We start from the raw sequence: 18441 nt of genomic DNA, 5'->3' as shown, positions 1-18441 counted from the left end.
TTTTCTGACCCACTTTTCTTGGGATTTGGGAATGGAAAAGCAAAAAAAAAAATTCCCAAGAACGGGCAGGGATTCCCGCCCAGAAACCCTAGCAATAAATAGGAAAAATGTCTAAGAGATACATTGTGAGTAGTACATTTATTTCCCATTGTGGGTATTACTGGGTTCAAGGAGCCGATTTTCCCGATTTCCCGACCAACTTTTTTGGGATTCGGGAACGGGAAAGCAAAAAAACATCCTGAGAATGGGCGGGAATTCCTGCCTGAAAACCCTAATTCTTGCCCATTAGCTCTCTGACTTTATTCCATCCCTTTTGACTACTCTCTCCCTTGCTCATTCTACTTTAGCCATAATGGCCTCTGCAATTCCTGAACAGGCTAGGCACACTCCTAATTCCAGGACATTTTCACACACTTTTTCCTTTGTAGTAGGAGCTTAATAAATATTTGTGAATGAATAAATGAGCTCTGTGAGGTTTTTAAGGATCGCTAATTCTATGTATGTACCTGTCAGTATATACTTTCTAAGAATTCACCAAGTGTGAGCCTATTTTTGCTATCTTGCCTTTTTTAATAATATAAATGGACATAATAAACTTTTGTGGTGTAGAGGACAGCCCTGGAGACAGTAAATTCTGGGCAGCCCCCACAAAAACATATACAGTTTCTATATACCAACAAAAGGCTACAAAATTCCTCTTTTTCCCTATGGAATTAGTGTAAAGATAACATCTGTGACTACCATGTAAAGTTAATCTTCATGTATAATCTGAGTTAATTTACTGCCTCAGGACTACCTTGTGTTTGCCTGCTGGGGCTAGAGGGTGTGGCTCCTGATTTTAAAGGTATGAAAGCCTCATGAATGCACAATCATTCTTTTTTCACTGCCCTGGAGATACCTATTCCCACTGCCCTCACCCCTTGAATTATTCCTACTTCCTTTAGCATCACTTCTTTCCACTAGAGCAGCAAACTCCCCATGGCTGTTAAAAATCATGGGGGCAGGGACCCTGTTCACTTTGTCTTAGTTTCGACACATAGGAGGTGTTAATGCACGTTCACGTATCCAGGTCTGAGATGTCTCCATCTTGTCTTTATTTCCAGAGAAATCAAACCTATGTCTGAAGAAAAGTAGGCAAACAGAATGAATTCTACTTTTCTATTGTTTACAGCATAGTTTTTTAAAATTGAGAACATGAAATTATGAGTTATGAGGAAGTGCTCCTCACCCCGGCCCCCAACACAAAAAAGGAACAAGGAAGTAAACCAGAGAAAGATACGTGACACTGCGGAAAAGGAAATCAAGATGGATTTTAAAAATTGCTTAGTGGGAAGGAGGGCCTTCCTGAAGTCTCACCAGTTCATGTAGTTTAGGGATTTTCTCCAGCAACACTTGGTAGCTTAGGGGCAGATTCCCACATGAGGCCATGCTACCACTGCCGTTCTCACATGGTGTATTGTGTTCTGGGTGTCTTGTGCCACCACTGGACCATGGTTCCTCAAGAATAAGGACTTGTTTGAGTCCTTGACCCCCAGGGCCTGACACACTCAGCGATTAGTAAATGTTTGCTAAATGAATACACAAATGAGTAGAAGAAATTTAAAGGGGGTGAGAAAGTGGTTTACTGAGTTGGACAGGCAAGGCAAGTAGAACAAAAGAGGGAGGTGCTGATATGAAAACAGCCTTAAGAGGGCTAGCAACAGGCCCCAGGCTGGGGCAAGTGATGCCAACTCATGAATGATGGTTTCAGAACGTTGCTTCTTCTAAGACAAGCTCCTCTAACCTCTGCTGCCAAGAGGGGCTGCATTTCACTAATGACCTCAATACTGCCAAATGCAACAGACACTTCACATTTCTTAACTTCCTTAACCTTTCTGTGGCATGGAACACTGCCAGCTATTTTCCTCCTTAAAATTTCCCCTTCCCTTCTTTTAGTACTCTCTTCACTGATTGAGGACCATTCTCCATCATCTTTGGTGGCTCTTCCTCCGTATCTGCCTCTTGGGATACTGGCTTCGAAAAGCTGAAGAAAACATAAAGCAGTGACTTATTATACAAAGGCAAACCGACACCACGTTAGGAGGAGTTGGCAGGATGAGAATTAAGCAGCAGCTCAAGGATGTGCAAACATTTTTGTTCTTAGGGAACAAGAGTAGGGAATCATAATTTGATCTTCTTGGTTGGCAAAATAAAGGCAGAACGCTAGTGAAGGCAGAAACGAATATCATTCGTCCCCTTTCAGAATTCCCAAGAGGTTAATTCAGTATCAAATTTAACTTCTCAAAACAAATAGCTATTTAGTAAAGTTAATAAACACACTTAGCTTCATACTTGAGTGATGTTGATATTTATTGACACCAATGCAAGACAAGCTAAAACTGAAAGTTGCTGTTAAAACAGGAACAAATATTGGTGCAGTTTCCTTCCTGGACAGGGCATGCATTCAGATCATGAGACCTAAGATAAAATAAATACTAGATTGTCAAGAACCAAACAAGGGTTAAATTTTACTTATTAATATAAAAATTGCTAAAGGCAAAAGGAGATGTTTAAAAATATTCTTTATGCTGAGCTCACATAAGCAAACAAAAATCTAAACCTAATCCTAAAATTTTAGGACACAGGATATAGACATGACACGATATCTAAATCTTGCATAAGCAAACATTTGTCATACCCTTTACTGTACTTGTACTACAAGTCCATGCGTGCTGCTTCTACGCTACACAAAGCCAACAATTGTCACCAACAGTGAATATAACTAGATCTGAACAAGACTTCAGAGTGACTCTGCTCCACTCAAATTAAGAAAATTCAATCCAGGATTAACAAAACCTTTTGATTTTAGAGCCAGCTCTCTTATTTTCTTCTCTTGTGATACCTAATTAAGTCTTCAGACATTTCCTACCTGCAAATTGCAATGCATGTCCTCTCCCTCATCTTTGTCTGACAATTTAAAGTTAATTTGTAGGAACCGCATAAAAAATGAAATTGTACTTCCAATCTGAACCTGCAATCAGGTTCCTGCTTTGGCGCAAAACATACTCCTCTGTAGTGTACCCCACCAGCACAGCGACCCCCTTTCTCTCTCTATTCCTTTGCCCTGAGGCACTTCTGGATTGCTTAATACGTGCTCTTTGGCTGCCTAGACAGTCAGGAGGACACCTCCGGTCATTTGTACTTATCACTCCTCTCCTCCTTCTTTCCTATGGCTAATACCACTTTCCTGCTTTTTTTCTATTGCTGCATCTCCAGACTTGGTGCTGTCATCAGGGGGACAGAGTCGATTTCGGCTTCGAGCTCCTGGTTGGTAAAGCTGCATTGCTGGGCGATCCTAAAATAAATGAAACGTTAGTGTTGCAACATTGCTACTAAGTGTTTAAGGGGGATTTTCAGAGTCATAAGTTATGTGCTGATATATACTAAAAACAACTCATACAAGACCAACAATATGAGGACACGGTACACGACAGTGTAAGTGTTGATGGTTGATTTGCTTCTAACTGCCTGCTTCCTTTTACCCCTATCTCCAAAAAAAAAGCAACCATTTCATAAGTATTATTTTATATGACTAAGGTAAATTTTTGATAAATCTACTGCCTAATTTTCTTAACCATCTCAAGATGAACTGAATCAGCTTGATTTTCTTTTTACTTAGAAACCATAGCCATTGCCTATCTCTCCTCCCCATCAGTAAATTGACTTGAAAATGCACCAGCATATAAGAAAATCTTAGGAGTAACAACAGTAACAAAGAATGCAGTCTTAAATGGAGACCTCCCTGGACTTACGAGCTCAGACCCATGTAACTTGCCACAAACATGACTGTTTCTTAGTTCCGGTATGGCAATGTAACCCCAGCTTGAGACTCTCTATCTAGGTGGCACTTTAGATGTCAGACTCCTAAATAAGCTTCAATAAAGTCATCATGTAGCTCTCAGCTCAGGCAATGTGTTTGGTTTAATGCCAATATGACCCTTTAAAATTTAAATGTATAGGCCTTTTTCAGAATTCACAAAAAAGTTACATGAGCCTTCCTTACCCTTTCTCCCTGATGTATGAAAGTTAGCCTTAAAGCATTATTCTCAATTAAATAATTCCAGCAAATTCACCAAATGAAATGTTGAAACAGATGAGACTGCTGCATAGTATTTAAAGAAGTGGATGATAGTGCTCCCGTTGTGCAAAGATGGGACAATTTAAACATCAACAAAGACAATAACTGATAATAAGTTGGAATACACCAAGCATTTCTAAATCCACGAGTTTTTAAAGACTAAACAAAAAAACTCATATCTTTTTTCACTTCTATCATGCAGTAAGCAATATTTATTAAATTACAACAGTTTAAAATATAATAAAATTAAATTCCAAATAAGGAAAAAAACAACAAACAAACAAAAAACCTCAATCATAACCCCTAGAAGTTGCTGGGACACAAACCCATTACTCTGAATACTGGTAAATAAAGGAAGAGAATCAAGTGTTTATCTTGTCTTTCCTGTGTAAACTGAATTTCAGGCTAACCAAACAACTATTGAGGGAAATTCCTCTTTATAGAAGGACATCAGATAATAAATACTACAGGAAAGGCAGAATTCGTATATCACCATTTTCCACCTCCCCATGAAATGACTAATCTAAACAAAATTGTTAGGAGAAAGGCTGATAAAAATTTTTATAACAGATGGATCAGGCTTATAGTACCTGAAACGATTTATCAGTTGTTTTTTAAACTTTTTATTTAAAAAAATTTTAAATCTATAGAAATGCTGCAACACTTAATGAATACCTAGTACCTTTCTTCTAGATTAACAATTTTAACATTTTGTCACATGTGCTTTTTCTGTCTCTAGTATGTGTGTGAATGTACACACATTTATGTACACATTATTTTTACAGAATCACTAACAGTAAGTTGCACACATCATGACCCTTCATCCCTAAGTATTTCAGCTTGTATATCCTAAGAACTAGGATATCCTATTACATAACCACAAAATAACTGCTATTGATCAATTGTAACATCATACTCAGAGGACACCCTGACATTATATGCTTCCTGATATGATACACAGGAAGTGCACACCACCACCTATGAAGTGCTCTTGCCAAAAATTGAGCCTGAATATATTCAGGCCTCTAGGTGAGGGGCTGCCTATTTTTGTGAATATTTGTTTTTAAGCCAAGCAAGTGGTGAATTTATTAAAAGAGGATAGTACACTCCCAAAATGGTGGGAGTAGGCAGGCCAGGAGAAGAGCAACTGCCTGTGAATAAAATTTTATTGGCACACAGCAACGCTCATTCTTTTACATAGTCTATGCCTGCCTTCCTACAAGGTTTAGTGGTTGTGACAGAGACCACATGGTGCATGAAGCCTAAAATGTTTACCTTCTGGCCCTTTATAGTATAGAAATGATCTGCGGACCACTTCCCTAGATATAACTATCAGTTTTCAAGGAAACATAGAAGATAGAGGAATATGTTAAATGATACCACAGGGATGTAATTAGCCAAACTAGACTGTTAGAAGCTCTACAGAACAAATTGGTTTCTGCAACAAATAAATGTAGGACAAGAAAAGGAGGGGGAATTGTTTATATTAGAAGAGATTTAAGGAAACATTTCAAGCAAATACAATTTGTGGACCTTGTTTAGAGCCAATAAAAAAGATATAAATGAGACAATTGGGAAAATCTGAACAGAGTAGGTAGGATGTTAAGGAATTATTGTTATTTTTTGGTGTGAAAATACTATTAGGGTCATATATGTTAAGAAAAAGAGCCTTGATCTCTAATATTGACATATTTAAAGAAGAAATTATACATCCAGGATTTGCCTGAAAATAATCCAGTAGGGGTAGGGATGGGGTAGAACAGAAAGAAGGCGGGCCACGAGTTGATAATTGTTGAAGCTGAGTGATGGGTACATTGCATTATTCTGTTCTCTAATTTTGTGTGTTTGACATTTTTATAATTTAATAAAAGGATCCAACCAAGACTGAAAAAAGTTGCAGATAAAGTTCCTATAATAAAATGTTCTGTAATAAAATTTCCTTGAAAAATTCTATAATAAACAATGAGCCCTTTCCTTTACACTTGCAGGAAAAGAAAATAAAATCCTCATGAAAATAAACAAGTGTAAAGAAATGCCGCACCTTGTTTCTTATGCGATCTCTCTTAACCACTTCCTCTTTCTTTTCAGCTTTTTCTGAGCTTCCTACTGATTCCGTACTTTCAGTCTTCTTTCCTTTATCCCGGAGTGCTTCTTTCTCTTTTTTCATTTCTTCTTCCTTTCTTTTAAAAGACTTCTCTTTCTCATAGCGGTCCTTCTGCCTCCGGCGCTCTTCTTCTTGCCGCTTCAGTCTCTCTCTTTCCCGAAGTATGCGCTCTTGATCTCGTTCATAATCCCGTTCCCTCTCCCTGTAGTCTCTGCCACTCTCCTCTTCAGGTCTGCATGAAAAACAAATCTGAGAATGTATCCTCAAAGATCTGCTAATCACAAATGCAGGAACACTTTGATTCTGACTTGGCCACTGCAATGAGGCTACACTTTTGGAGCAAAGTAAAAAGATACTAGCGTTTTGAAAAACAGTAACAAAAACCAAAATTCTTCCACACAGATTAAAATACTAGAATATCTGAAGCTGCTCCTCCTCATTCCCCTGCCCCTGGTAAAACAGCTTATCTTAATTCAGGTATAAGTCCAAGACATAGCAGTAAAACTAGCATCTAGAAGAAACACCTTGAAAACAAATGTAACAAAGAGCCCTTGCCTACCAACCTTTTAGGCTTTTCATCTTTAAGTTCGCCATCAGAACGTTTGGGCAATGTACAACTTTGCCCACTGGCTCTTTCATCATTCAGATTCTCTTTGTCCAATTTCTTGGCTTTTTCTCTTTTGTCCAATTCTTTTTCGTCTCCTTTTTCTGGTTTCTTGAGCAGCTTTAAGGAGAACAAATTTATTTTTATTTTAAAGGGTGGGACACTGTCTTCTGAGTCTATCAAAGGAAATAATACACCAAATATTTTTAATTTTGACTGTAGAAGGCTTCAGAGGAAGGTATTCAAACTTTTGGGTGAACAACTAGTGCACGAGAGCAGTAATTTACTAAAAGGTTGCTATTAATGTGAAAGTGTTATATACACTCAAATGAAGTGGTTCAATCACTTTGTGGCAATAGGATCGAGACTCCTTTGGCTTTAAATGAGTCAACCTTTAAGTGAACCAATGCACACTTCCAAGCATGCCTTCTGTAGCATACCAGCATGTCAATATAACTTGCCACAAATTTAAAATGCTAGGTAGATCATTACTGTTAGAGTGTTTTTATGTAGTACTTGGAATGACAAATACCTCGGTCACCAAAGGAGTGATCTATTGCGAGAATAATTTTGCCTTCAGCCTGAGAGTAACATACCTATGATGGTAAAATGATATTATCATTAGAAATGAATAGCAAGAATTATTTGGCATTTGATTTGAAAATCCAAATACTTCATGTCAGAACAGTGAAGTTCCTTCTCTACTGAGTAGGAACTCTGCTCGATGTCATATATATGACAGAATGCAATTCTAAAATAAAAGTGCTTTATAAAGTTTAAATTTCTAACAAAAAAGTTTATTTTTCACACCACTGCTACAAATCTCTCTAGTGTTGGACATTCAGAGAGATTCTTTGGCAAAATAGAAGAATTTCAAATCTCAGAGTGAAGCCATCATACAAAGGTTCGTCTCAGAGTGAAGGCATCATGTAAGTCACCAAGCAAAAGGCCAACCACCAAAAGATTTAAGCATGAAGATTTCAGCAGACAGCCACTGAAAATGGTGATTCCAAACTGGACACTAGGAAGGGACCAGTGTAAAGTGAGGATACCATGTGCAGGTTTCATTGGAAGTGTTCTTATTTCTCTAATGATCATCTTTATTAGAAGCCAAGATGTTCATTACTCTGATAAGAACATTAATGAATATCTCTAGCATGGTTGGCTCTACCTTCTGCCTTCCTGTTAGGAATAGCAAGTCAAGTCACTTGTGGCATGGAAGACAGATTGCTAGAAGGAATTAATATGGGAACTTCCCTCACCCTGTGGCCAAGCCCCTTCTCACCAATAATGATCTCTGGACAGCCTAGGGGAACCAAAAACTGCTGAATTTTGAGGAGGTCAAAGGAGACCCTGCCACCATCTCTGTGAGATTTTTCTCTGAAGTTCCCCAGGAAGTTCTCTGGAGCAAGGGCTGCCCAAGCCATGCCCTCAGAAGGGAAGCAGCAAGGCTGGGATCTTCATATGGGTTTTCCTTTTCCTATATGTGATGCATTATTCAGAATCTGCTGCTCACAGATTCCCAGGTAGATGCAAGAAGATAACACGGGAATCATGTGAGAGGGGAAAGCACATAATGCAGGATATTATCTCTAGTACTCCCACAAGGAGAACAGTTATGAGAGGCAGACAAAAAAGAAAAGAAAGAGCTATTTAGGCATGGTTGTCCTTAGCTGTATATTGTTGAAGCTTCTGGGTATGCAGCAGAGCACCAGGAAGTCATCTGGGATTTCTTTTAAAGTAGGAATTTAAAATGGCTAGCTTTTAAGAAGACTCAAGTCAGTCTGAAGGGGTTTTCTACAGGAAACACTACCACCACCACCAACAGGACTTATTAACTGTGACCTGTGTGACATGATACTAGGTGCTCTGTATCATGTACTTGGTCCTTACATTTTTCTGATTCACAGCTTGTAACAGAAACCTGTGTACCTGAAGACAGTGGAAAACAAACAGATGAGGCAACTTAATGTATCAAATATGCAGGAAAAGCTGAATAAAAACCGTAATTCATGCCAGCCAGCCCTAAACCCCTATTTATGAAGAACTGAAAGAATAATCATCCAAAATTTGAACATTTTCAGTGACAAAAATAACAAATATGCACTGAAGAAATATGTAAACTTAGTCCTTTTAAATTATCTTACAAAAATAATAGTATTATAGGAAAGATTTCTATTGGTTCACCCCCCGCCAAAAAAAGGACGAAAACTGAAAACTTGTATTTACACCACACAAGATGCACGCATATTTAAAGAAGTAGATTAATGCAATTTTCAGCAACACGCAGTCGGTTTATTTTCCTACCTTAATCTTTGGTTCATCCTTTAATTTGTCCCTTTCTGGAACTCTGTCTATCTTCTTTAGCTTCTCTATATCTTTCCTTTTTCGTTTCTCTTCTTCTTTCCATTTCCTCCTCTCTTCTTCTCTTTGTCTTTTTCTTTCTATTTCTCGCCTCCTTCTTTCTTCTCTTTTTTCTTCTCTCATTCTCTAGAAAAAAACATCAACATAAACCTTCAAACAAAATAATCATCACCACAAACTTAAGTCAATCCCAAAGGCATGGTGGGCACCCACTAAACTGGATCATCTTTCCTTCCTATTTTCTACACAGTGGCATTCTACCTTCTTAAGCCCCTCTCCACCCCATTCATAATATGAGAGAGAATAAAGACCAAGGCCTGCTAGTATCAGAGTCTCCCACTGCTGTCTTGCTGTATTTCCAGAAGCTTTCAGAAAATCAAGAGAGTGTCTCTGGAACAAGTTAAGCACACTCTGGGTTTGCAGAGTGATTCTTTGGTCCAGCAACCACAGAGGAGAGCGCCAATGAGCCAAATCTTTAAAGAATAATGGTAAGAAAAAGCAGCTATTTCTCTTATAGGATCCCAATGCTCTTAAAATGTTCACAGAATGTGAACCAATGAAATAAAAGTATTGAGAGAACTAAGTAAACAAAAGGTTTACCTGCTTGTTTTTCAGGAAGCTCAACAGTGGGGTTGTCTTTTTAGCTACATAAATGTAAACAGATTATTAATAATACTTATCAACCCCTAGAAAGGATTCTATTTTCTGACATTCCCTGCCAACCACCCAAGGTTGGAAAAACTATATACCCCTTAAACAGAAAGTTCACAACTACATTATTGGAAAGAAGTTTTACAGTATTCCAATTCTGAAAATTTAAAATACCTTTTAAACTGTGAATACAAAATATAAAACTTTTAAAAAGCGTACTTCATAGTGTTGGTGAGAATTAAGTGCAAAGGACATTCTCTTTTACAGATGGGAGTATCAATTTGTCAAACTGGGAAGAAACTGGGGGAAGGGGTTAAAAACATCTAATCCGTTTGACCCCATAATTTCACTTTTGGGAGTTTCTTCTCACAAAATTATCAGAGATGGGCTTATACTATGCATCCATTAATAAAGAGCAAGTTTTAGAAGGGTATTTAATTCATTTTTCAATATTCTGAACAATGCTATCTAGCCTCGCAGCTAGCTTTTGAAAATATACTTCCTTTGGATAAATTCCTAGGAGTGAATATCCTGAGTCAGAGGCTATGCTTATGTTTAGAGATGATACAGTAATGACAGCCCACTAGTAGAACCAACATCCAAGCTAGAATTTCTCAAGAGGTTTTCAGTTTTCCAGTGACTAAATTCATTTTTTGATATTTCAGGTCTTTTTTTTTTTTTTTTTTTTTTTTTTAGGAATACTAGCTTTTTATTACTAGAAAATACCAACTTATCTTCCAATGTTTACCAACATCTAAAGGTGCCACACTAGTCTTCAAACCTTTTATAATTGTTACATTTGTGTGGTACTACATGGGTCACAGAGAATTCCCCCATCTAATCAATGCATGCTCATAATCTTGTGACGCAGGTATTATCATCTGTATTTTACAGTAGAAGAAACAGTGTCTCAGAGAAGTTAGTGCTTTCCCCATGATTACATAGCTAGCAAGTGACAGAAGTGGGAGTCAGACAGGTCTGCTGATGAGAAAGCTGTTGCTCTTAATTCATTTTGCCCACTTACCTATTAATTCTCTATTTTTAGCTTCTATTTCCTCTAGCAGTGTTTCTGGAGTAGATGTCATTTTCTCATTATCTGCAGCATAACTTTCCAAAAATTTTCTGTATTCTGGATCTAAATAATTGTTGAAGTAAACAGAAAGCATAGCAACTTTAAACAAAATAGGAAATTATTATCTAGGATATTTATCAAAGAAGATAATCTTCTACTTCATGGAAGAATAAAAATAAACCACAAGATAGACTATTTAGGGCTTGATTGGTTACTTACTCTCAGAACTGCTATTAGAGACACCAGGAAGGGAGTTAGTGCAACATAGTGTCAGGGAAAATGAGACACCAAGCTGGGACAGAACCTCGAGGGATGACAAAGTTTGCTTTTGAACGTGACTGCTCCTGCTAATCCAGAGTCACACTTAGGGGGACAACCGTTAAAATTACATGTACATAGTTATGTATTATGTATATACACGTAACCAATTCCTGTATGGGTGTACCTCACTTTATGTAGACTCAATGTATGAAAATCAGTAGTTCCAAAAAGATCAGTTGGAGGATGTCCTGGAGTGGCACTGGAGGTGATGCCACTGAGTTCTTTCCTACATGCCCCGACATCAGGTAGGGTAACGCATCTGAGTCATATTGCTTGTACCTGGAGCTTCTGTGCAGTGTGCAGCATGCCACTTGACCTAGTCTTCCAGGTCTGAATCTTGGATATAATCAATATGCAGCCGTGTGTCGAGCCTTTCTGTGTTCTTTATAAAATACCCATTATAACAATGGAAATCAAACTAGATGATTCTAAAATATCAATCTGATATAAAATATTGCAGCTAAGCCCTTATCCAACATAAGTTACAGAGAGTTCAAAATCTGGATCCAGATTACCTTAAGTGGCAACTATTACAGTTTTCTAGATCCTATATTTTGGTTCAGTGTAATTACTATGTATGCAATTAACTACATAGTCACAGCCTAGAAAATAGGACTGGCCACTTCAATTCCTTTATATTAAGTTACTTGAGTACATAAAAATTTCCATCATAGCTTTCAATGATAAATCTTCCTCTTTATAAAAATGGAAACCAAAAGTCAAATAATCATAAAAATGGTAAGGGGCCTCAAGGAGTTGTACTTTGAAACATCTGATTTTTTTCCCATTGTCTTTTAATCAACAAACTTAAGGTCATTTACTACTCAATAGTCAACAATGTATTGCTTATGGTGGAGGAATGAAATTCCACTAGCCAAAAAGAGTGGAAACTATAGGAAACCCACCTCCATTCTAACAATTAAGCAAAGCTTTCATCAATGAATTATATTTCTTATTAACTTCACCCCATATGTTCTCTTATTTAAAAGATTGGAGTCCAATTAATTCCCACAAAGGTAATATTTTTTTAAAACCCTTGGCAGTAGCATTACATAACTAGAGCTATACTGTACCATCATCGATGGTCCCAACTTTGGTATCTCTTTTTTTAGGCTTCTTTTTCGCAGCTTTTTGAAAAGGTGCAAATTCTACTATAGCAGGATATTCCTGACCTGTTTAGAAAAAAAAAAATCACATTGCTATAACAAATAAAATGTCAACTGGATACAAGAGTTACCCCACCACTTTCTAGGCCTCCTTTGATGGCAATCATCTGAGAAGGGTCTCCCAACAGGCATCAATCACACTGGAACAACTATTATCAACATGCTATCAAAGGAGCCCCAAATTCATACTTATCATGAAAAGATATGGCAGGGAAGTAAAATAGTCATTTAAATTCCACTTCTAAAGTGTGATATTTTGATATGTGGGGAGAAAAATCTACTGGCTAGTTTTCATTTAAAAATACAACAGAAATCTCTAGAATAAGCAAATCTATAGAGATAGATTAGTGGTTGTCTAGAGCTCGGGGGAAGTTGTGGGGAGAATGAAGAGTGGCAACTAACGGGTATGGGGTTTTTCTTTAGAGTGATAAACGTGTTCTAAAGTTAGACTGTAGCAACAGCTGCATAACTGAATACACTAAAAAAACACTGAACTGCACACTTTTAAAGGGTGAATTTTATGGTATGTGAATTATATTGCAATGAAGCTGTTATTTAAAAAATACACCAAGACACCAAAAGCACAGGCAACAAAGGTAAAAATAGATAAAATGGACATCAAAATTAAAAACTGTACATCTAAGGACATAATCAGTATAGTGAAAAGGCAACCTATGGAATAGGAGAAAATATTTACAAATCATACATCTGATAATGGGTCAATATACAGAACATATAAAGAACTCCTACAACAAAACAAGAAAACCCCCCACAAATAACCCAATTGAAAAATGTTCAACGCACTTGAATCAACATTTCTCCAAAGATGATATACACATGGCTGAAAAGCATATGAAAAGATGCTCATATGCTCAAGCATATGAAAACATTATTATTTTACTAATCATTAGAAAAATGCAAATCCAGAGCTATCACCTTATACCCATTAGAATGGTTACTATTAAAGGGGGAAAAACAAAATAATGTGTTGGTGAGGATCTGGAGAAATTAGAACACTTATGTATTATTGGTGGGAATGTAAAATGGTGCAGCTTCTATGGAAAACAGCATGGTGGTTCCTCCAAAAATTTAAGATAGAATTACTATATGGCCTAGCAATTCCACTTTTGTATATATTCAACAGAAGTGAAAGCAGAGACTTCAACAATTATTTGTACATCCACATTCATAGAAGCATTATTCACAATAGCCAAGAGTATGTAGAAGCAACACAAATGTCCCTTGACAGACGAATGGATAAATAAAATGTAGTATATACAATGGAATATTATTCAGCCTTAAAAAAGAATGAAATTCTGACTCATGCTACAACATGGATAAACCTTAAGGACATTATGCTAAGTGACATAGCGAGTCACAAAAAAGTCAAATACTTTGATTCCATTTACATGAGCGGTGCCTAGAATGGTCAACTTCTAGGTCAACAGAGATAGAATGATAGTTGCTAGGGGCTAATGGAAGGGGAAATGTGGAGTTGTTTAATTGGTATAAAGTTTTGGTCTTGAAAGATGAAAGATTGGGTGCACAACAATGTGAATGTGCTCAATACAACCAAACTGTACAATTTTTTTTTTATTTTTTTTTAATTAAATTCATTGGGGTGACAATTGTTAGTAAATTTACATAGATTTCAGGTGTACAATCTGTATTACATCGTCTATAAATCCCATTGTGTGTTCACCACCCAGAGTCAGTTCTCCTTCCATCACCATATATTTGATCCCCTTTACCCTCATAACCCACCCCCCACCCCCTTACCCTCTGGTAACCACTAAATTATTGTCTGTGTCTATGAGTTTTTCTTTCTCATTTCAAACTGTACAATTTAAAATGGTTAAGATGCAAAAGAATAAGACACAGAAATGAGAAACAAAAACTCATAGACACAAACAACAATTTAGTGGTCACCAGAGGGTAAGGAGGGAGGGGGGTGGTAGATGCGGGTAAAGGGGATCAAATATATGGTGATAGAAGGAGAAATGACTCTGGGTGGTGAACACAATGTGATTTATAGATGATGTAATACAGAATTGTACACCTTAAATCTATGTAACTACTAACAATTGTCACCCCAACAAACTTTAATAAAAAAATGGTTAAGATGGTAAATTTTATTTCTGTGTATTTTACCACAATTTTTAAAAATGCAAATAAAAATAAAGGAATGAGGTAATGATACATGCTATAACATGAATGAACCTTGAAAACATGCTCAGTAAAAGATGACAGTCACAAAAAAGGTCACATATTGTATGATTCTCTTTATGTGAAATGTCCAGAATGGGGAAATCCATAGTTAGTAGATTAGTGTTGCCAGGGGCGGGGGTTGGGGGAGAGGGGAGAATGGGAGATGACTGCTAATGGTTATAGGATTCTTTATCGGGGGATGAAAACATTCTGGATTTACATAGTGGTGATGGTTCTACAACTTTGTGAATATACTAAAAACTACTGAATTTTAAGGTAAGGTATAGCTCAATTAAAAACAAACAAGTGACTACTGGAAAAAAAAATACACCAGCTCTCTCCCATAGAATAATGTCACACAAGGTGTAAAGACCACTGGCATATAGACATAAGCCAGAATAAAGTAAGTAGAATTGACCAGAAGGCATCACAAAGCAGTCATGGAGGAAACATAATTTTGGAAAGCCTGGTACATGCAGAATCAGATTAATTTAATAACTGATATATTTGAAAAGGAATAGACAAACCAGACCAAAGCAGAACGAAACTGTGGAAGATAGGCTGAAGAAAACAGAAGTGAGGCCAGACTATGGAGGGTCCTGACTACCAGGCTAAGGAGTTTGGACCTTTTTTTAAAAAACCTTTTATTTATTTAAATGTGTTTTTCCAGGACCCATCAGCTCCAAGTCAAGTAGTTGTTTCAATCTAGTTGTAGAAGGTGCAGCTCACAGTGGCCCATGTGGGGATCGAACCGGCAACCTTGTTGTTAAGAACACTGCGCTCTAACCAACTGAGCTAACCGGCTGCCCCGAGTTTGGACTTTTTCACAACTATTACTTTAAACGACTATTTCAAAAAAGATTAATTTTATGGCAGTTAGACTGAATTACACAGCAATGGAAAAAAAGGAAAACCCTGTAAGTTTAGAGACAGTGGTTGTCTAAGCATTAGGTGATGATATCAAATATGAAAATATTAGTAAGACTAGATGAATAAGACATTAAGGAACAAATTTAAAAGATTCATCAATTGTTTAAATGTAAGGGATAAAAAGGAGAAAAGAGTTAAACACAACTCAGAGATTTCCAGGCAAAGTCAGTAGGAAACCATTGCTATCTACAGGAATATAGTTGCTGGAGTGGAGAAGTAGCTAGTTTGTGGGGGATTTATAAAAGTTGGACAGTGGCAATCCTACTTTTACAGGCGTATTCCCTGGTAAAGCTTTCATTTTTCACTAACTTTGAAGTAATACTGAAAACAACAAAACTCAGCAAAAAGACACATCATTCACTATGATTGCAAAGCCAAAGAAAAGTGACAAATGGCAGTGAGGACATTCTCTGGCTAAATGTTGCAAACCGCAGAAAATAAATAAATAGAGTGAAGGCAGAAATTTTTTCTCTCTTTAGATACAAAGTGGCAGGTCATCAAGTTCGATGTTTTGATTACATACAATTTAGAATGTTACACAGTATTCCAGCATGGAACTATTGGCTTAAGTTATTTGAATTAAGTAAACAAATGTTGATCCTTGAAGCAAGATGAGAAAATGTTTAAACTTGCCATACAAGTTTCAAGAGTCACTAATGAGTATTACCGCTGAAACTGGTCAAACAACAGATTTTCTAATTCAGGGCAAAAAATTGTCACAGGAGGAGAAAAACGGCAATTTCATTCAGTTGATCAAACTATAGAAATAACAGGTTAATAAAAATACCAGAGGACTGTGAAAAAGACACATATCTATGTATAAGATTATAATAGGTTTATCAATATGTAAGTCTTTAAATGTTGCACGTTTTATCATCCAGGATTTTAGAAAAGCTATCAAGGCATTAGGAAAACACTGTGATACACACATTGTCTTAAACACAAATGACAAAGAAACTCTTTTAGTTACTAGAACTCACCTTTATTGTCAAGGAATACATAACCATCAAAGCGATCCCTGAACAAAATAATGTCCTCTTGATTTTTAAAGTTGATGTATGCTCTGGCATACATATGAGGATACAGACTGCAGAGAGGAAAGCAATTATGTAAATACGCTTGCAGGTGTCTGGCTGAATTGTAAGAATGCACATATTAAAGATACAGGCTCAAAAATCAAATGGAAAACAGTAGGATAAAAAAGAATGGAAGAAACCTTTTTTCATTTACCCCCCCCCTTTATTTATTTATTTTACCTAGTATCATTAGAAAAAAACTCAAAATAATCATGCTCTGGCATAGGCTGAAGATGTTCCTGAAGCTGCTCCTTGGTCAAAGTGGGAGGTAATCTCCGAATTACCACCTTCAGAAATGAATAAGTAAAATAAATTAGTACAAATCAATTTTCAGTCATACCTGAATGAATCACCATCCCTGAAGAAAGCTGTGCTTTGAAAGACGAGATCATTTATAAAAACCCAGGAGAAAATAGTCTCCTAATGTTCAGAATTAAAAAATAGTAACACAGTTTTTAAAAACTCTTAGAAATGAGAACTGTCTGGAGCAAGGAAAATCTCAGGTTGAAGCCCCGAAGTTTACTAGGTTTCCACATCATTTTATATCACCCATTTTTCAAAAGATGTAGTGGTAAGAAATTAGCAACCAACCCTGGTCTTCTATGGGTTCCACGAACTCTTGATTTATTATTTCCCTACCTCATCAAACATCCTAAAACAAAACCCTTCCTCATTCAGCATAAAGAATTCAAAACTCTAAGGAATACCCCAAATTCCCCCATTGTTCCCAAAATAGGATGCACCCGATCTGGCCCCCAGACTATTCCCCCATACTTCTTCAACTCGCCCCCATTAATACTCCTATCACAAACTACTCCCACCCTTGATAGCCCCTTCAGTATTTAATAATTTCCCCCAATTAATGTTTTAATTCCTCATTCTCTTCATTATCGGTCCCCACCCCTCCCATTATCTCACAGCTCTGACCCAAACCGTTCTCCATCTGGGAATCCCTTTTCCCTCACTCCCACCCCCGGGCTTGGCCGGGAGGTGCTCCATCCATTTCGGTCCAGAAATTAAGACAGGGTGATGCGATTTTCATACAGGGGAAGAAACAGAAGGGTCGACCCGGAGAGGAAGAGGGCAGCCCCATTCCCAACCATCCTCCACGGGTGGCGAACGCGTCCCGCCCTCTCACGGGCCAACGGCGGACCAGGCACCTTGCTCAGCGCCTCTCTCTTCTCCTTATTCCGATCCTGCTTATCTTCCCCTTTGGTGCTGTCCCCGGAAGCCCCACCGCCGCTGCCTGTGGCCCCCGGGGGAGTCAAGAGAGTTACTCGCTTCTCCTTAGGCCTATGCTCCTTCTCTTCCTTCATGGCCACTGCTTTGCTCCTCACAGTCGAAGCTCGGCCCAAACGCCCCTACGCGGAGCAGCTAACGACTGCCGGCCCACCCCCATCAAGACTCCGCCCCCACCAAATGCCCCTAGTGATAAGCCGGCCCCGCATTCCATTGGGCCTCGTCAGGATCTCGCGAGACTACAGGGCGCCCAGCTTCCTCTGGAGGAGAGGTTTGAATACCTGATCTTAAATTCATCTGGCCCAATCCGCGCACCGCCCAGTCCCCTCGCGGCGCAGACTGCCCTGGGGCCGCTCGCCACACGTCATTAGCAATTCCTCCATCTTGACTACAAGCACTCTTTCCCGGACTACAAATCCCGGCATGCAAAGCAGTTACCCGCTTCTGGCTGGGAGTTCTGGAACCTTAGGTATCTCCGGGTCTCTATTTTTAAGTAAAAGGAATACTTCAATATTGAATGTTTAGTGTTTCTCAGATCGAAAGATAGGTTCTGCGTGCTGTCCTTCATATCGTGTTCCTCAGATAAACC

The 18441-nt window shown here is 37.9% G+C and overlaps 1 protein-coding gene across 2 annotated transcripts; it reads right to left on the bottom strand.

Moving 5' to 3' along the window:
* Nucleotides 1–1073: 1073 nt before the first annotated feature.
* Nucleotides 1074–18030, bottom strand: UPF3B (UPF3B regulator of nonsense mediated mRNA decay). 2 transcript variants are annotated; one of them, XM_081043848.1, is made up of 11 exons: nt 17774–18030; nt 16794–16900; nt 16518–16624; nt 12307–12405; nt 10865–10975; nt 9790–9833; nt 9133–9315; nt 8719–8757; nt 6785–6945; nt 6159–6453; nt 1074–3334 (listed from the first exon to the last, which is right to left on the bottom strand). In XM_081043848.1, the coding sequence occupies exons 1-11, from the start codon at nt 17927–17929 to the stop codon at nt 3185–3187; spliced, it is 1452 nt and encodes a 483-aa protein (XP_080899974.1). In that variant the 5' UTR covers nt 17930–18030; the 3' UTR covers nt 1074–3184. The 2 variants fall into 2 exon arrangements, with proteins under 2 accessions (XP_080899974.1, XP_080899975.1); XM_081043849.1 differs by lacking the exon at nt 8719–8757.
* Nucleotides 18031–18441: the final 411 nt, after the last annotated feature.

This window comes from Rhinolophus hipposideros (genome assembly GCF_964194185.1).
Source record: "Rhinolophus hipposideros genome assembly, chromosome: X".
Taxonomy (NCBI): domain Eukaryota; kingdom Metazoa; phylum Chordata; class Mammalia; order Chiroptera; family Rhinolophidae; genus Rhinolophus; species Rhinolophus hipposideros.
Note: the sequence above shows the minus strand (reverse complement) of the source record. Positions and strands in the feature narration are given on the sequence as shown.

Bases quoted from the DNA above. Each gene is read 5' to 3' on its own strand.
- UPF3B (XM_081043848.1), bottom strand. From the start codon at position 17,929: ATGAAGGAAGAGAAGGAGCATAGGCCTAAGGAGAAGCGAGTAACTCTC. The intron at 16,901-17,773 runs GTGCCTGGTCCG...TCATTTCTGAAG, and splicing joins AGAGAGAGGCGCTGAGCAAG to GTGGTAATTCGGAGATTACC. The intron at 9,834-10,864 runs GTAAGTGGGCAA...ACATTTATGTAG, and splicing joins TAAAAATAGAGAATTAATAG to CTAAAAAGACAACCCCACTG.